The sequence below is a fragment of the Papaver somniferum genome, chromosome 5 (genome assembly GCF_003573695.1).
Source record: "Papaver somniferum cultivar HN1 chromosome 5, ASM357369v1, whole genome shotgun sequence".
In the NCBI taxonomy this organism is placed as follows: Eukaryota; Viridiplantae; Streptophyta; class Magnoliopsida; order Ranunculales; family Papaveraceae; genus Papaver; species Papaver somniferum.
This window is the reverse complement of record NC_039362.1, coordinates 99,508,453-99,525,285: the sequence shown is the minus strand read 5'-3', so window position 1 is coordinate 99,525,285 and position 16,833 is coordinate 99,508,453. Positions and strand designations below refer to the sequence as shown.

Below are 16,833 nucleotides of genomic sequence, written 5' to 3'. Positions count from 1 at the left end.
ATGCATCAAAATTTTCATCAAGAACAAAATTAAAATGATGAATTAAGAATTATTGAAAAAGCGGGGGTATAACAACCACACCCAATAATTCGTTCGGAAATCTGTATGGACTAACTCCAATATAATTCCGAGAGCACCGGCTTATAAAGCGAGCTCAATCAAGAAATATACCAAAGAGTTATATCTCAATTTCTCAATACAATCTGCAATCGAACAGATAGAAATCTGTGAGCCCGATTGATATAATAAATAACTTGTACGGTACCAAAGACCAATGCCCAAGTGTCAATCAATTTCAATCAACAACCAAAGGTTGGATTTACCAATTCATTGAACTACGCATAACCTGTGATATTTCAACTATATAAACAAATATAATGCGGAAAATAAATAGCATAGACACCAGAAGTTTTGTTAACGAGGAAACTGCAAATGCAGAAAAACCCCGGGACCTAGTTCAGATTTGAATACCACGCTGTATTAAGCCGCTACAGATTCTAGCCTACTACAAGTTAACTTCAGACTGGAATGTAGTTGAGCCCTAACCAATCTCACACTGATTAAGGTACTTTCGCGCTCCTTACGTCTCTGAATCCCAGCGGGACTCTACGCACTTTATTCCATTAGCTGATCTAACCCACAACTAAGAGTTGCTACGACCAAAAGTCGAAGACTTGATAAACAAATCTGTCTCCCACAGAAAAGTCTATTATGATAGATAAAACTGTCTCACAAGAAATACCTATGAAGTTTTTTTTCCGTATTCTGATAAATCAAGGTGAACATGAACCAATTGATAATCCGGTCTTATATTCCCGAAGAACATCCTGGAAATATCAATCACCTCACAATAACTTAACTATATGGTAGTAGAACAAGTTATTGTGGAATCACAAAGAATGAGACGAAGTGATTTGTGATTACTTTTTATATCTTACCTATCGGAGATAAATCTCGAGCAAATATTAGAGAAGATAGTACTCAATACGATAGACCAAGTAAGATGAGAACACACAACTACAGAGAAAATAGTTGGGTCTGGCTTCAGAATCCCAATGAAGTCTTTAAGTCATTAACCTATAATGGTTTCAGGAAAAACCTAGGTTAAAGGAGAATCGACTCTAGTCGCAACTAGTATCACACATGAGGTGTGGGGATTAGGTTTTCCAGTTTCTAGAGTTCTCCCTTATATAGTCTTCAAATCAGGGTTTGACTGCTTTGAAACAAAGCAATCAATATTCAGCGTTAGATGAAAACCTGATTTAAGATTCAAGCTAAGTCTGCTTAAAACCAAAGCAGTATATCTCCACCGTTAGATGGTCTTAGCTTGTTACACAAAAATGAAATATACCTTCATTTAGATATGCGTAACCGTACCTAAATGTGTATATTGAGTAGGCTCAATAAAAATTAACCGAAGTTAGCCATATGAACACTTTTGTATTAACCACATTCATCTTAACACTTCTAAATCAAATGAATGTAATTGTGTTACTCATAGAGTTGTTCAATTGTTTATATTCTCATAGAAGTATACAAGACATAATTGAAGCAAAATCGGATTGATTCAAAAGAATCAGTTCATGAACATTTTAGCCACAGTTTGCAAAGATTGCATTCCTTAATTTATAAATGTATTTGTTCATGAGTATGAAGTCGTACTTAACCGATTTTATAACTTAAACCAACTCATTTTGCAAACGGGTACGCAAACTAGAGTTCCGGACTTTGATCTTTTCTGACAGTTTGCAAATGGGTACGCATACTGTCGTTCCAGACCGAACTCAGGTGAAATAGTTTGCAAACGGGTATGCAAACTTGGTTCCCAGACTTTAACAGTTAAAATTGTTCGCGTACTGGTATGCCAACAAGGTTTCCGGACCTGAATCATACCACAACAGTTTGCATACTGGTACGCATACTGTGTTGTATCCAGACAAAGGTTAATTTGTTCTAAACTCCCATTTCAATCGCTAAAATATCCTTAGAAGATGACAACAACTGTCTCACACAAACTATTAGCTTATAAGTAATTTTAAGTGATTGAATGATTAACACAAAATTTTTCCGAGTCGACATCAAATGATTGTCTCACACCAATCATGTAAGATGTTTCAAGGCGATTTTCACATGATCATCTTTTAACTTATTATTTAGTTTCCAATAAATAAATTGTTTCCAACTAAACTCGTCAAGAATATGATGAACATAGCTAAAGCAAAAAGCTTCCAACACATATTTCGAGAAATAGATAACCAAGTTAAAATCAGCTCGAAATATCAAATGTATATAATATAAAAGCCTATATAGTTATACGACTTAGTCTCATTAGGAGATAGAACAGAATAGACTTCTGAGTGATAGATAAGTTTTAGTCTCCACATACCTTTTGTTTGTAGTTGCTGGAAATCCTACAACACACCCCTTGTAATAATTTATAGATCTAAACATAAAAATGATGAAAAGAATGCTAAAATTGTAAAGAGACACAAGGTTTACGTGGTTCGATCAATATGATCTACATCCACGGGGTTAGGGATCTTCACTATGATTGTTTGTAATTACATATGGATTACAATTGAGACTCCATTAATGAGTATTTGGAGCTCTCTCTCTCTCTCTGGTTTTTGGGGAAGAATAAGAAGATAATAATAATACCAGTTATTTTCTCTCTCCTTCCTTTCTCTTTATATAGGATGCTACCTAGTGGATGACAACTCATATACAGCTAAGATTTCCTCTAATTTTGGATCTGGCTTGCGATGATATCGCAAGCTTACAAATGTTAATTTCGCAGATCTTCCAATCTTCGCAAAGTTATTACATTTTTCTTATGTTTAAGCTAATATAACCTATTGTGTCGTTTCTCAAAGTGCTCTGCGACATTTTTGTAATGCGTTGTTAAGAATTTCGCGAGCGTATCGTTGTCGCGAAATTCTGATCCTACATTGTTGATGAAGAGAAATTCTAATACATGGTAACTCTGAAATCTTTGTAGTTTTGAAATCTTTGTAATTCTGCGATTCTATCGCGTTTTGTAAATCAAATAAAAAATCTTGTTATTCTCTGCAAAAGAAATATTCTAGAGAAACATATAAATTGAATTTTCTCAGTTTTCTGTAATTTTGAAATCTCGAAATCTCTGTAATTTTGAAGTCTTTGTAATCTTGAAATCTTAGTAATTTTATAATCTTTGAAATCTTGAAATCTTTGTAATCGTGCGATTGAATCGCTTTTTGTAAATCAAATCAAAAAATCTTTTTATTCGTTCCTAGTATGAAGTAAAATGTTCAAGGAGGTGGTACTTATCTTTCATGTGAGTCGCTATTATTGTCAGAGAAGTGAATAAACGCTTTGAAATGTATGAATTTCGCGCAGCAAAAAGAAGTGTGAGAAGTGAGACTTGAACCCTCGACCTGCTTCTTGGATTTTCTTGCACCATACCAACTGTGCTAAGCCTCTATTGCGAAATAATCAAAGTTCTTGCGAAGTAATCAAATTCCAACTGTGTGAGAGACAACTCTGTATAAATTTCGCGTAACAAAAATAAACATGCGAGAAGCAAAAATTGATCTCGCGACCTGCTGCTTGCATTCATGCCTCGTGACTAATTGTGCAAGCTTATTCTTTGAGAAATTATCATCAACTCTCTTCTGTGTGAAATAATCATCGACTCTTTTCTGTGCGAACCAAGTGTGCGAACTCTCTCATGCGAAATAATCAAAAATAAATATGCGAGTAGCAAGAATTGATCCCATGACATTCTCCTTGCAAAGTATCACACTGAAGCATCTGTGACAACTCTCCTGTACGAAATAACTAAACAATTGTAAACCTTTATCCTCATCTTCACCCTTAATAGCTTAAATATAAATATGCGAAAAAGGCACGCGTGAGGTGGGAATCGAACTCGCGACAATGAGCTCAAAAACTTCGCACATGACCAATTGTGCTGCCTCTTGTTTGCGAAATAATGAAACAATATTGCGAAATTATTCATTTTTTCGCTCTCTGTAAAAAAGAATAAAACTATGTTCGCAGGCGAATTCGAACTTGCGACCACGAACGCACATACTGCTTTCTGGACCAATTGTGCAAGGACCTCTTTGCGAAATTAACGCATAACTTTTTTCCTTATTCTTTTATTCTCCCATGCAAATGAGAAGAAAACGAAAAATATGTGTCTCCGCGAATTCGAACCCGTGACCTATTTGTTGTTCGCTCAGCCTTGAACCATCTGTGCGAATTTCTGTTTGTGACAGAAATCACAACTTCTGACTCTTATCATTATCTTCGTCTTTCCTTTGTTTCTTCACAAAATGCCTCTTGCTTTCTCCTGAACATGAAAATCTTCCACTGAAACTTCCATTTTTTTCCTTAAATTTCACCACAACAACTAATTTTTTTCTCTCACTCTTTTCATGTCTTTGAATTGTTGATGATGTTTACTCCCTGAAAGTGTGATTTCTTCCATAAAATTTCCATTTTTGAACCTAAATTTTATAGATCTAGAAAAATATGAACAATACCTAATCTTCATGGAAATTTCTTGAACCAACAAGTTATAGGATGGATAAATCCTTTACTCGCTCCCTGTTTCTAGCACCAAAAATGTGGTTGCAAGAAATCCTACAACACACCCCTTGTAATAATTTGTACATCTAAACATAAAAATGATGATAAGAATGCTAAAATTGTAAAGAGACACAAGGTTTACGTGGTTCGATCAATATGATCTACATCCACGGGGTTAGGGATCTTCACTATAATTGTTTGTAATTACATATGGATTACAATTGAGACTCCATTAATGAGTATTTGGAGCTCTTTCTCTCTCTCTGGTTTTTGGGGAATAATAAGAAGATAATAATAATACCAGTTCTTTTTCTCTCTCCTATCTTTCTCTTTATATAGGATGCTACCTAGTGGATGACAGCTCATATACAGCTAAGATTTCCCCTAATTTCGGATCTGGCTTGCGATGATATCGCAAGCTTACAAATGTTAATTTCGCAGATTTCCAATCTTCGCAAAGTTATTACATTTTTCTTATGTTCAAGCTAATATCACCTATTGTGTCGTTTCTCAAAGTGCTCTGCGACATTTTTGTAATGCGTTGTTTATAATTTCGCGAGCGTATCGTTGTCGCGAAATTCTGATCCTACATCTTGCCTCTTTTTTCTTGAATATTGCTTGAAGAGCGATCTTCAGGAAAAAAATCCACCTTGTTGTAGTTGTTGGAGGAACGAGCGAAAGAATATTGGACTTGAAAAGTACGTACTTGCCTCTATTCTTTTGTGAAGTTCCGGAGCGTTGCGAAGTAAATAAGAAGTATTAACCCTTGAAGTATAAGAAGTATGAAGTATCCTTGAATAAGTATGCGAAGTATGAAGTATCCTTTATGAAGTATAAGAAGCATGAAGTATCCTTGATGAAGTATAAGAAGTATTCAATCCTCGAAATATAAGAAGTATCCGTTCTTGAATGAGAATAATAAGTATTGCCTCTATTCATGCGAAATTATTACTCCATTTTTGGTGATTCTTACCGAGAAGATAAAGAACATAAAATGTTTTCTTGGTAATCCATAGTTGCCTCTGTTATTTATCTATGAGGGTAGAATCCTTGAGAAAATGTTGAATGTGCGAATTGTTTCTTCATTCTTATCTTGCCTCTGTCTCATGTTTTGTGCTCATGCGATAGTATAATCTCTTCAAGTTGCTTATAATTGTGCAAAATAATTGAGCGAGATAATCACATCATTCGAAATAATCACATTCTGCGAAATTCTGACACATTCTACGAAATTTCGAATCATTCTGCGAAGTTCTGAATCATTCTACGAAGTTCTCTGAATAATCTTGCGAAATTCTGAATAATCCTGTGAAATTTTGAGTAATCCTGAATAATTCTGCTAAATTCTGCGATATTATTGCGAAATTCTGCAATATTATTCCGTACAGTTTTGTAAAGTACTTGTGCGAATATAATGCTTATGTGATGATTATGTTATGAAATGTGTATGCGATGTTTATGCTATGAAATACTTATGCAATGCTTTTATGATGCGAGTATGATGCTTGTATGATGAGAATGCTTATCTATTGCAATGTATAGCTAATGTTTGTGTTACTTAGCTCATTTTGCACGCTAAAATTGATGTAGCTTTAAATTGCCTCCATTCTCCATTTCTCTGGATTTTTCTTTAGTGTATGCATTCCTCTTCGTGTAGTTATTGTTCCTCACAAGTTCTTACTTGTGTTTCATCTTTCCTCTTTCCTGCACTATTAGTATCTCATAACAATATGATCATAGTATCAAGTCTGCGGCATTTTTACTTCCTCAGTTTCATTTCCATATACATATTCGCAAGCTTATTTGCTTACTCATCTTCTTATGTGGTCTTATTTTGCCTTCCTAGTTAAAGGTCTTATTTTTCCACCACTTGTCATTGCGACAAAATCGCAGGACGTCTTTGCACTTTCATGCAAAAACCCATTGATCTTGCCTTAACTTTTTCTTTTGTATTATTGCCTCTTCAGGATTCTTGCGACAATATGACAGGCCTAAATATTCTTGCGAAAATAAAGCCCCATGACATTGCCGTCTTGCGACGAAATCGCAGGACGTCTTCACACTTTCATGTAATGACCCATTGATCTCGTCTTATCCTTTTCTCTAGTATTATTGCCTCTTCAGGATTGTCGCACAAATATGACAAGTCTTAATACCATTGCGAGTAAAAAGCCTCATGACATTTGCGTCTTAAGACACTTATCATCTCCCTAATGGAGGGTGCCGCCCTTATCTCCCACCCCCCGGTTGCCCCTTCAAGGAGGCGTACTTCTACCATACAAGGTTAGCTCCTCACATCCGGTCTTAACAACAACCAGTTGTTTTCGCAGCCTCTTGTCCCTTTTACCTATAGGGCTTATGGTTACGAGACTGCACCCTAAGTGGGGTTTTCTTCGGGCCGAGTGCAGTATAAGCCAAGACTTGTCAAGAATGACAAGGTACGCTCCAGACGCCCCTGGCACTCTTGACTCAACCGTGTACCTTGGCGCCTTGATCAGATTCTGCACTCCTTGGGAGAGTCCTTATTACCTTAGTCGCCCAACCTAAGTCATAAGCTTAAGCTGAGAATCCAAGGTGCCTCTCCCGGATGGGATTTATTGACCCCAAATCTCTATGACTCAGGTTCCGGGGCGGTGTAACCTTTCCTTGAGCCATGCAACAGGTACCCCCTTATATCACGTACGTTAGGTCTTACATTTGCCTCTTGCGAAATTTTATTCGCGAACTAGGATGTACGCCATAAAGGTTCTCCCCTATCTGCGAAATTTTATTCGCGTTTCTGCGAAATTTTCGCGTCTCTTTGTTTCTGCGAAATGTTCGCGTTTCTTTATTCTCTCATTCATCTTTTCATTTTTGTCATCTCTTTCATTCATTCTTTCATTTCTGTCATCTCTTTCATTCATTCTTTCATTCTCATAATATCATATCATTTGAATCAAAAAAAATTTCAAGAGAAATTCTAATACATGGTAACTCTGAAATCTTTGTAGTTGTGAAATCTTTGTAATTCTGCGATTCTATCGCGTTTTGTAAATCAAATCAAAAATCTTGTTATTCTCTGCAAAAGAAATATTCTAGAGAAACATATAAATTGAATTTTCTCAGTTTTTTGTAATTTTGAAATCTCGAAATCCCTGTAATTTTGAAGTCTTCGTAATCTTTATAATCTTTGAAATCTTGAAATCTTTGTAATCGTGCGATTGAATCGCTTTTTATAAATCAAATCAAAAATCTTTTTATTCGTTCCTAGTATAAAGTAAAATGTTCAAGGAGGTGGTACTTAACTTTCATGTGAGTCGCTATTATTGTCAGAGAAGTGAATAATCGCCTTGAAATGTATGAATTTCGCGCAGCAAAAAGAAGTGTGAGAAGTGAGACTTGAACCCTCGACCTGCTTCTTGTATTATCTTGCACCATACCAACTGTGCGAAGCCTCTCTTGCGAAATAATCAAAGTTCTTGCGAAGTAATCAAATTCCAACTGTGTGAGAGACAATTCTGTATAAATTTCGCGTAACAAAAATAAACATGCGAGAAGCAAGAATTGATCTCGCGACCTTCTGCTTGCATTCATGCCTCGTGACCAATTGTGCAAGCTTATTCTTTGCGAAGTTATCATCAACTCTCTTCTGTGCGACATAATCATCAACTCTTTTCTGCGCGAACCAAGTGTGCGAACTCTCTCATGCGAAATAATCAAAAACAATAATCATCAACTCTTTTCTGTGCGAACCAAGTGTGCGAACTCTCTCATGCGAAATAATCAAAAACAAATATGCGAGTAGCAAGAATTGATCCCATGACATTCTCTTTGCAAAGTATCACACTGAACCATCTGTGACAACTCTGTTGTACGAAATAACTAAACAATTGTAAACCTTTATCCTCATCTTCACCCTTAATAGCTTAAATATAAATATGCGAAAAAGGCACGCGTGAGGTGGGAATCGAACTCGCGACAATGAGCTCAAAAACTTCGCACATGACCAATTGTGCTGCCTCTTGTTTGCAAAATAATGAAACAATATTGCGAAATTATTCATTTTTTCGCTCTCTGTAAAAAAGAATAAAACTATGTTCGCAGGAGAATTCGAACTTGCGACCACGAACGCACATACTGCTTTCTGGACCAATTGTGCAAGGACCTCTTTGCGAAATTAACGCATAACTTTTTTCCTTATTCTTTTATTCTCCCATGCAAATGAGAAGAAAACGAAAAATATGTGTCTCTGCGAATTCGAACCCGTGACCTATTTGTTGTTCGCTCAGCCTTGAACCATCTGTGCGAATTTCTGTTTGTGACAGAAATCACAACTTCTGAATCTTATCATTATCTTCGTCTTTCCTTTGTTTCTTCACAAAATGCCTCTTGCTTTCTCCTGAACATGAAAATATTCCACTGAAACTTCCATTTTTTTCCTTAAATTTCACCACAACAACTAATTTTTTTCTCTCACTCTTTTCATGTCTTTGAATTGTTGATGATGTTTACTCCCTGAAAGTGTGATTTCTTCCATAAAATTTCCATTTTTGAACCTAAATTTTATAGATCTAGAAAAATATGAACAATACCTAATCTTCATGGAAATTTCTTGAACCAACAAGTTACAGGATGGATAAATCCTTTACTCGCTCCCTGTTTCTAGCACCAAAAATGTGGTTGCAGGAAATCCTACAACACACCCCTTGTAATAATTTGTAGATCTAAACATAAAAATGATGATAAGAATGCTAAAATTGTAAAGAGACACAAGGTTTACGTGGTTCGATCAATATGATCTACATCCACGGGGTTAGGGATCTTCACTATGATTGTTTGTAATTACATATGGATTACAATTGAGACTCCATTAATGAGTATTTGGAGCTCTTTCTCTCTCTCTCTGGTTTTTGGGGAAGAATAAGAAGATAATAATAATACCAGTTCCTTTTCTCTCTCCCATCTTTCTCTTTATATAGGATGCTACCTAGTGGATGACAGCTCATATACAACTAAGATTTCCCCTAATTTCGGATCTGGCTTGCGATGATATCGCAAGCTTACAAATGTTAATTTCGCAGATCTTCCAATCTTCGCAAAGTTATTACATTTTTCTTATGTTTAAGCTAATATCACCTATTGTGTCGTTTCTCAAAGTGCTCTGCGACATTTTTGTAATGCGTTGTTAAGAATTTCGCGAGCGTATCGTTTTCGCGAAATTCTGATCCTACATTGTTGATGAAGTTCCTCCAAGCTCTCCTCGGTAGATCTTCGTCTTCAATCGATGAACACCGTGAATTCAAAAGCTCAATTACACATTCTATTCTAATCCGAGACATAGCTATAAGTAGACTAGAAATCAAGACTTATAGTTTTGATCACCTAAACTTGACAAACAAGCTTGAGATAGCAACGCTTGCGAGTTCGACCGAGCAATGCTCTAATAATCTCCCCCTTTGTCAATTTTAGTGACAAAACTATCAATACATATGAATTACAAAATAAATAAACTTTGTACCTTCTCATCCATCATGCTTGATTTCCTTGGTTCTTCAACATTCCTTGAATTTTTCGCCACTCCAAGTATTCTAGTGATTCTGAACGTGTTCAACTCAGCATAATTGTTGTTGAAGATCCGTAGCCATAACAATAAGAAAACATATGAAAAACATATTTTCTCAATCTATGGACAGAGTCGAGACAATACAACAACTTTGGTACACACTTCGTGTGATCATCTATGAATACGATATTGAAACAATACACCAACAAGATTACTTGTGTGATTTACTATGGATTCGAGATCGAGACGATACGACAACAAAGTGTTTACTTGATAATAGGTACGGTATTAAACCATGATCAATATCAAGTGTTACGAATTAACGTATAAGTGCAATTTATTTTAATTATAATAAAACAATTATAATGCGGAATAATAAAGTAAATGGCACAATAAGATTTGTTAACGAGGAAACCGCAAATGCAGAAAAACCCCGGGACCTAGTCCAGTTTTGAATACTCTCATAATTAAGCCGCTATACAAAATCTAATACCAACTTCGTATAGTTGAGACCAAGTAGACTATCCCTAGCTACTTAGTTTCCTCAGCATCCCTGCGCCTTCGACTTCGAGAGTCGTGCACGTGAATAGAAAGTCCTTTGGATCGTATTCCAAACAACAAAAGAAGAATTTGTTTGGTAAACACACTAATCAATCTTTGCTATAAAGATATGTGAGTTGTTGACAAAGGCTCTTCCGTTAATAAACTCCTTTGTATGGTCAAATCAATATAAACTTTGATTACCGAAATAATCAAACTCTAGATTTGCAATCAATCAATATACATCTCAAAGAGAAACTATAAGGTGATTCCGATCTTACGCAACTAGTCAATCAAGTCTATCAAAGATAAACACGATTCTAGTTGGATCCCATCCGATCAAGGTTTGTGCATTAAGTCCACAAGATACGAAAACTAATTAACATTCGTTTTCGTCTTCAAATCTTCTATTGCCTTTAATGCATGCACAACGCAACTTGAATCCTCTTGTGATCAATCACGCACAGAACAAAGTCTATTAACAATGGATTATCACAAGATGTCATTAGATCCGAAAACGGTTCTAAAGATCCCGTCGATACTTTGATCTAGTTCAAGTGACCCTTATGTCAGAAGAGAAGGCTCTCAAGAATAATCAAACTAGGTGCAATCAAAGTTACAACAACCGTTAGTCAATCAAATCAATAATCGAAAACTAAAATAACAATGCAATTATCTATTTTCCCACCAACTGTACTCGTAGAGCTTCTTGATCCCACAAAAGTCTTTAAACGAGCGGTGGTAAGATATTTCGCCTAATTAGGGTACTTTCCTCTCCGGATAGACGGCTCCACCAGAATCATAACTAAACCTTAATTCACACACATCATGAAGAAATATGTGAACCATGGAAACTTGGTTTTGCTCATTGAACCAATTATACCATCACTCCTACACAAGTTGTGACCAAATATAACATGATTCCCAAGATAGGTTGTAATCGGTTACACCTTTATCCACAAAGTAGCTTGGGACGGTTACACCTTGCTTCTCGAAGTAGCTTGTGACCGGTTACACCTTGCTTCCCAAAGGTAGCTTGTGACCGATTACAACTAACTTCCAAATTCATCTTGTGACCGGTTATACCTTGGATTCCAAAGTAACTTGTGGCTGGTTACAACTTGCATTTCAATATAGCTTGTGATTGGTTACACCTTGATTTCCAAAGTAACTTGTGACCGATTATAACTAGCAATATATTACAGGCTATGATCGGTTATACCACAACTCTCAACCAAAGTTAAGATTGGTTCTACCTAGTCATCTTGTATTGATCAATCAAAATATTCAATGAAGAACTGGATCAACAAATCATAATTTTCCTTTCGATTATGAAACAATTTCATATATCTACTTCCTTAAACTAATATAATAATACATTGTTTTCTAGGATAAAATCACACCTATATAATGCACACATAATCAAGTAACTATAAACAATAGATTATGTCCTTGTCGTATTTTTGAAGTTCAAAAGATAAATGTTATACTTCGTAATATAATTCCTTAATACTTTAATCATACTATTATGACCAAGTCTAACACTAGAGTTTCATATGTATATATCTTCGCATGTTATGTTTTCAATCTAAAACGACTTGAAAGATACGTTAGGAATGGGAACAAGATCAAGTCAATATTACTAACCTCAAGAGGAAGGATGATGTCGTCGTTGCTTCTTCACTTTCTTCGGGTCTTCGGAGTAATACTTGTACGTCTCAACATTCCCAGACTTTCTAGTCTAATCTAGACGAAGTTGTCTCTAGTATTTAATCAAGCGACTCTAGATGGGTTTTGATACTAAAATATGACAACCAAACTTGACATACCAACGCTTGGTGGGTTCAACCGAGCTACGCTCTAACACTTTATTCGGGTAAAAAGTTATATTATAAATAACTTATAATATTATCGTATTACTCCCTCTGTTTCTGGAAAAGTGAGTTCTTTTTTAGAAATGGAGGGAGTGTTGATTATGAGTTTTTGATGTATAATTTTATCGATGGATTGCTAGTAAGAAAGCAAATAATTTATCCATCCACATACCACAATGAGAGTAAAGTAAATGATGCAAGTCGCTCCAATCATTCGAGAAGATAGAGATGGAGCAAATCCAGTGGTGAAACTTGCGAAGACAACTCATCGTCGATTCACATGTGTAACAAAACCTTATATTTTAGCAAAAAATCTTCCCCCTTTAATGAGAGCAACATAATCTTATAGCTCTACTCTTCGTAGCCGCCGATCTATCAGATCTAAAATTCATCCATCAGATGTAAGGAAAATATTTCCGTGTGAACTCTTAACGTCAGCCGTCAGATATGATTTGTATTTATAATTCATCCGTTAGATTGAAAAGAACTTTTCTTATATATGGCAATTATTTGAGGGTTCATTTGGAATAAGAAACATGTACAAGGACCGTAAAAACAAACTGCAGTATTTACTCCGTTTTTTCTTTTCCTCCGTCGTTTTTTCTCCTCACTTTCCGGTCTGAATTTGAACAACGTGCATCGCACGTACACTCTGCTTGTAATTTTAAATGGACTTGAAAGAAACATATTCCTGTAGCTTTTGTAAGGGCTTATGCATTGAACTTATCTATTCTTAACATTGCTTTTTCATGAATCTACGTACTATATAAACATATGACAAAGTTAGTAGCACTTCATAATCGTTCCCGAGTGCACTTACGACGGAAGTCCGTTTGATAGGCCAAAAGTAACCATAGTGCATACGTCCATGTGTTAAGTTTGTAGGCAGTCCTCTAATCGTGGCAATATAGTAAGCGGCAATAGAATAATTCTGTTGAGTGACTTTAACGCGGCAACCATAATGGAAGCAAGGGTACACACAAGTTATGGGAAACTACATCTTAACATGTGACGGACACAAAATTACGCCCAACGAGCCAGAACGCGGGTCATAATTTCCCGATGCGCCACTTTGATGCTAGTTAGAGGAACTTAAAACTTCTCTTTTAGCTTCAAAATATACGTCCACTTTCCTTTACAAGCATGCTTAGCAAGCATGTTGCCTTAAACTTAACTTCCATACGGTTCCAACTTATCCTTGTTCTGCGAAGTGTATAAAGCCATAATCGCTAATGCCGAAACATTATTACGTGCATCACAGGATTTCGAGTCTTGTCCAAGGATAAAGCATACTTTGTACTTGCGCATAGGCCACTGTTGGCCTAATTCCACCTTCCCTACTTAACTTAGGAATTGATGACAACACGCAGTGATTTTGCTTGTGCCAAGGGTGTATCAGTCAGGTTCATCCCGTACTTTTCTTGCGTCATCCTTGTGATGCCAATGGCTTATGCAAGCTCCGCTAACTTGCGTACCAATATTACTTACTTTCCTTACCATACCCAACATGCCATTGGTGCATGCCTACGTCGAACGACTCTATGGGAAATATGAGCATCCGAGGAGTAGACTGCAACGTGCCCCATCAAGTATGGCAATAATCATCTCTTGCATCGCCTTGTCGGGTCAGATGATATGGATTACCGTAGTGTCGCAATCACCTCGCAATTAGATGATATGAGCGACAAAGTATTGAACCATCGCGGCTGCCTACGTCCCTGCATAAAATGGATCATGCACATACCATAATTCATCCTCGTCGGGACAAACAACTAAAGCCCACTCGTGTTACAAGGCCGTGGCCAAGCAATAATGGCCTTGTATAGTCCAAAAGGGACCTTTGTCAATGATGCGCAAGAATGTGCATCATTGGCCTTTCCTTTGGGTTGCACCATGGTGGTGCATCACTAGTTCGCAATGACACAACTTTGATGCCTAAGCATCATAAAGCTCTCATGACCGAAGCACGCGCTACAATGACGTTTTGGCGCCGTATAGGCTAGCTATGAAGCTTTAGACACATTTCCGCTATATGCACCTTCAACCGACTACCCTTCCCTGTATATGCTTCATTGACATTTCTACAAATCAAAGTTGGGGAGCACTTTAACATACTTGCTTCATTATTCATGGTTGTTGCCATGTATTCTGATAAAGCGCCATGACGGCTGTGCGGCCATGTATTCTGATAAAGCACCATCACGGCTGTGTTTTCGTTTCTGGACCGCCGACCAACTTCATTGTTTCGTTATGATGGCGTCATACTGCCTCGGCCAGCTTGCTCTGATCAAATGCACCGTAGTGGTGCGATATTAGTTCATGGGCCAGCGTAGCCTTCGTAATGCGCCATTGGTTCTTCCCCAAAGTAACCCACGCAATGCACCATAGTGGCGCATTATTGGCCCTAGGACAATGTTCCTCTTAATACATAATTTAAGCTTGAGATGTCATCTCAAACCAATATGACACATCTTTGAGTACGCGCCATGCGAAAAGTAAGAGTGTTGCATAACATGTTCTAGCATCTTGTAACCAAGTGAGATTGATTTGGCACACAGGTAACTTATTGGAGCTAGACAAATGCAACAAACTGCCAGGGTCAGCAGCAATAGATGCATTTCTAAAGTTCCAGGAAATGTAGACAGAGATAAGGTTTTGCATGATCCTTACTCGAGTTTTAACAGCTGAATAGGAATCTGATTCAATCCACAATGTATGCCATCCTTGAAGGACAGCCCAGTCTAAGCAAAATATGATTGCCATGATTTCAGCCATAGAGTTAGACCATATGCCTCATCCAATGTTAGAGCGACGCTGGACACAAGTAGTATCATCAATAATGAAAACCAGTTTGATAGTAAAAATATAACTTAACGATTCAACTTGTTACAAGTTATTGGTTAATCACTACATACATCCTATGTGTCTCTCTTTCTCAAATAGAACAATTCAAATTGTTTTTATACATTTACTCATACTAAATATGTATCATGCACCTAAGTGAATCTCCAACAAGATTTGGAATGAAAAAATAAAGATAAAAAATGAATAATACCTGATGGGCGCTTCATCAATATGAGAGGAAATAACATCATTGGAACCAACAGAAACGCAAAATCAAAAACCTAATTTTCTCCCTTCCATATTTAAGGTGGAACCCGATTCCGCATTATAACTTGAGTCATTCTCAATCCAGCCAAAGTAACATTACGAGCGCTAACAAAATGACATCTATTAAACAAACTCTTAATTTCCCCCAACTCATCAGCATTACATTCTTCAACAACCACCACAACAACCCCACCAGATCTAATCGTTCTTTCCAATTCATAGATAAATCGGTACGGAAACAACGCTTCAGTTAAATGAGCAGTAAACCCAAAATCAAAAACTCCATCGAAAAATGGTAAATTATGAGGATCAGCTCTACTGACCAAGGGTGGAGATTCAATGAGTTCGACACCTGTTACATCAATTACACCTAATTGATTCAAAGCCATAACTTCATGTCCAGCACCAGCAGATACACACAATGCTTTTGTATAGTTATTGAGAAGCCTCAACCCCACTTGATTCTGAATCTCATGGAATAGTTCTGTTAGTGATTTGACCTTTTTCACCCAATCGTTAGTTGACCAGATACGTTTGTTTTTCTTATCGATTGAGACTAATTCACGGTGCGTGTAATCACAAGATGATTTGGGGAATTTTATTATGGAATTGGAGGAGGATTTTGATGAGGATGAAAGGCATGTTTCAGGGGTTTTGGTTATTAGTAGAATTAGGGTTAATGTGGCTATGGTAATTGAGGCGCATGATAGCCTGTTTAACAGGATTTTTATGTGTTTTTCCATTTGTTTTCTGATGCCGAAACACTGAGGAAATTTTCTCTTTGATCACACACACAGGAAACAAGGAATTCATTCTAACTTGCTCCACGGGGGAAGAATACCATGCTAACATGTACCCTGGCTACTTGTTTCCGTGAGGTCTTACTAAGGGCACTCTCGCAGTGGTAACTAACGTTTCGCCACATGTCTACGCCGTAGTCATTCTTGATTTTGTTGAAGCCGCCTCGCCGACTCTTGAATAACAAATGTACAAAGAGTTTACAAGAAGACCCCAAAAATTTACAAACTACTTAAATCTATAATAGGGGACATTAGGATATTCAATTGAATCAAGAAAATTCGGTCCCCCTTCATAGTTCATGGCTTCACCATTGTCCCTTCATAGTTCATGGCTTCACCATTGTTTAGCAGACAACCCCTTTGAACCAACCATTGCATCCGCTGTAAAATT

The 16,833-nt window shown here is 36.9% G+C and overlaps 1 protein-coding gene across 1 annotated transcript; it reads right to left on the bottom strand.

The window, feature by feature from the left end:
• Nucleotides 1–15,188: 15,188 nt before the first annotated feature.
• On the bottom strand, nt 15,189–16,435 carry LOC113277681. The gene is made up of 2 exons (XM_026526716.1): nt 15,587–16,435; nt 15,189–15,345 (listed from the first exon to the last, which is right to left on the bottom strand). The coding sequence occupies exon 1, from the start codon at nt 16,383–16,385 to the stop codon at nt 15,678–15,680; it is 708 nt and encodes a 235-aa protein (XP_026382501.1). The 5' UTR covers nt 16,386–16,435; the 3' UTR covers nt 15,189–15,345; nt 15,587–15,677.
• Between the last annotated feature and the right edge of the window lie 398 nt (nt 16,436–16,833).

Excerpts from the sequence above, each read along its gene's own strand:
- LOC113277681 (XM_026526716.1), bottom strand. The coding sequence starts at position 16,385 with ATGGAAAAACACATAAAAATCCTGTTAAACAGGCTATCATGCGCCTCA.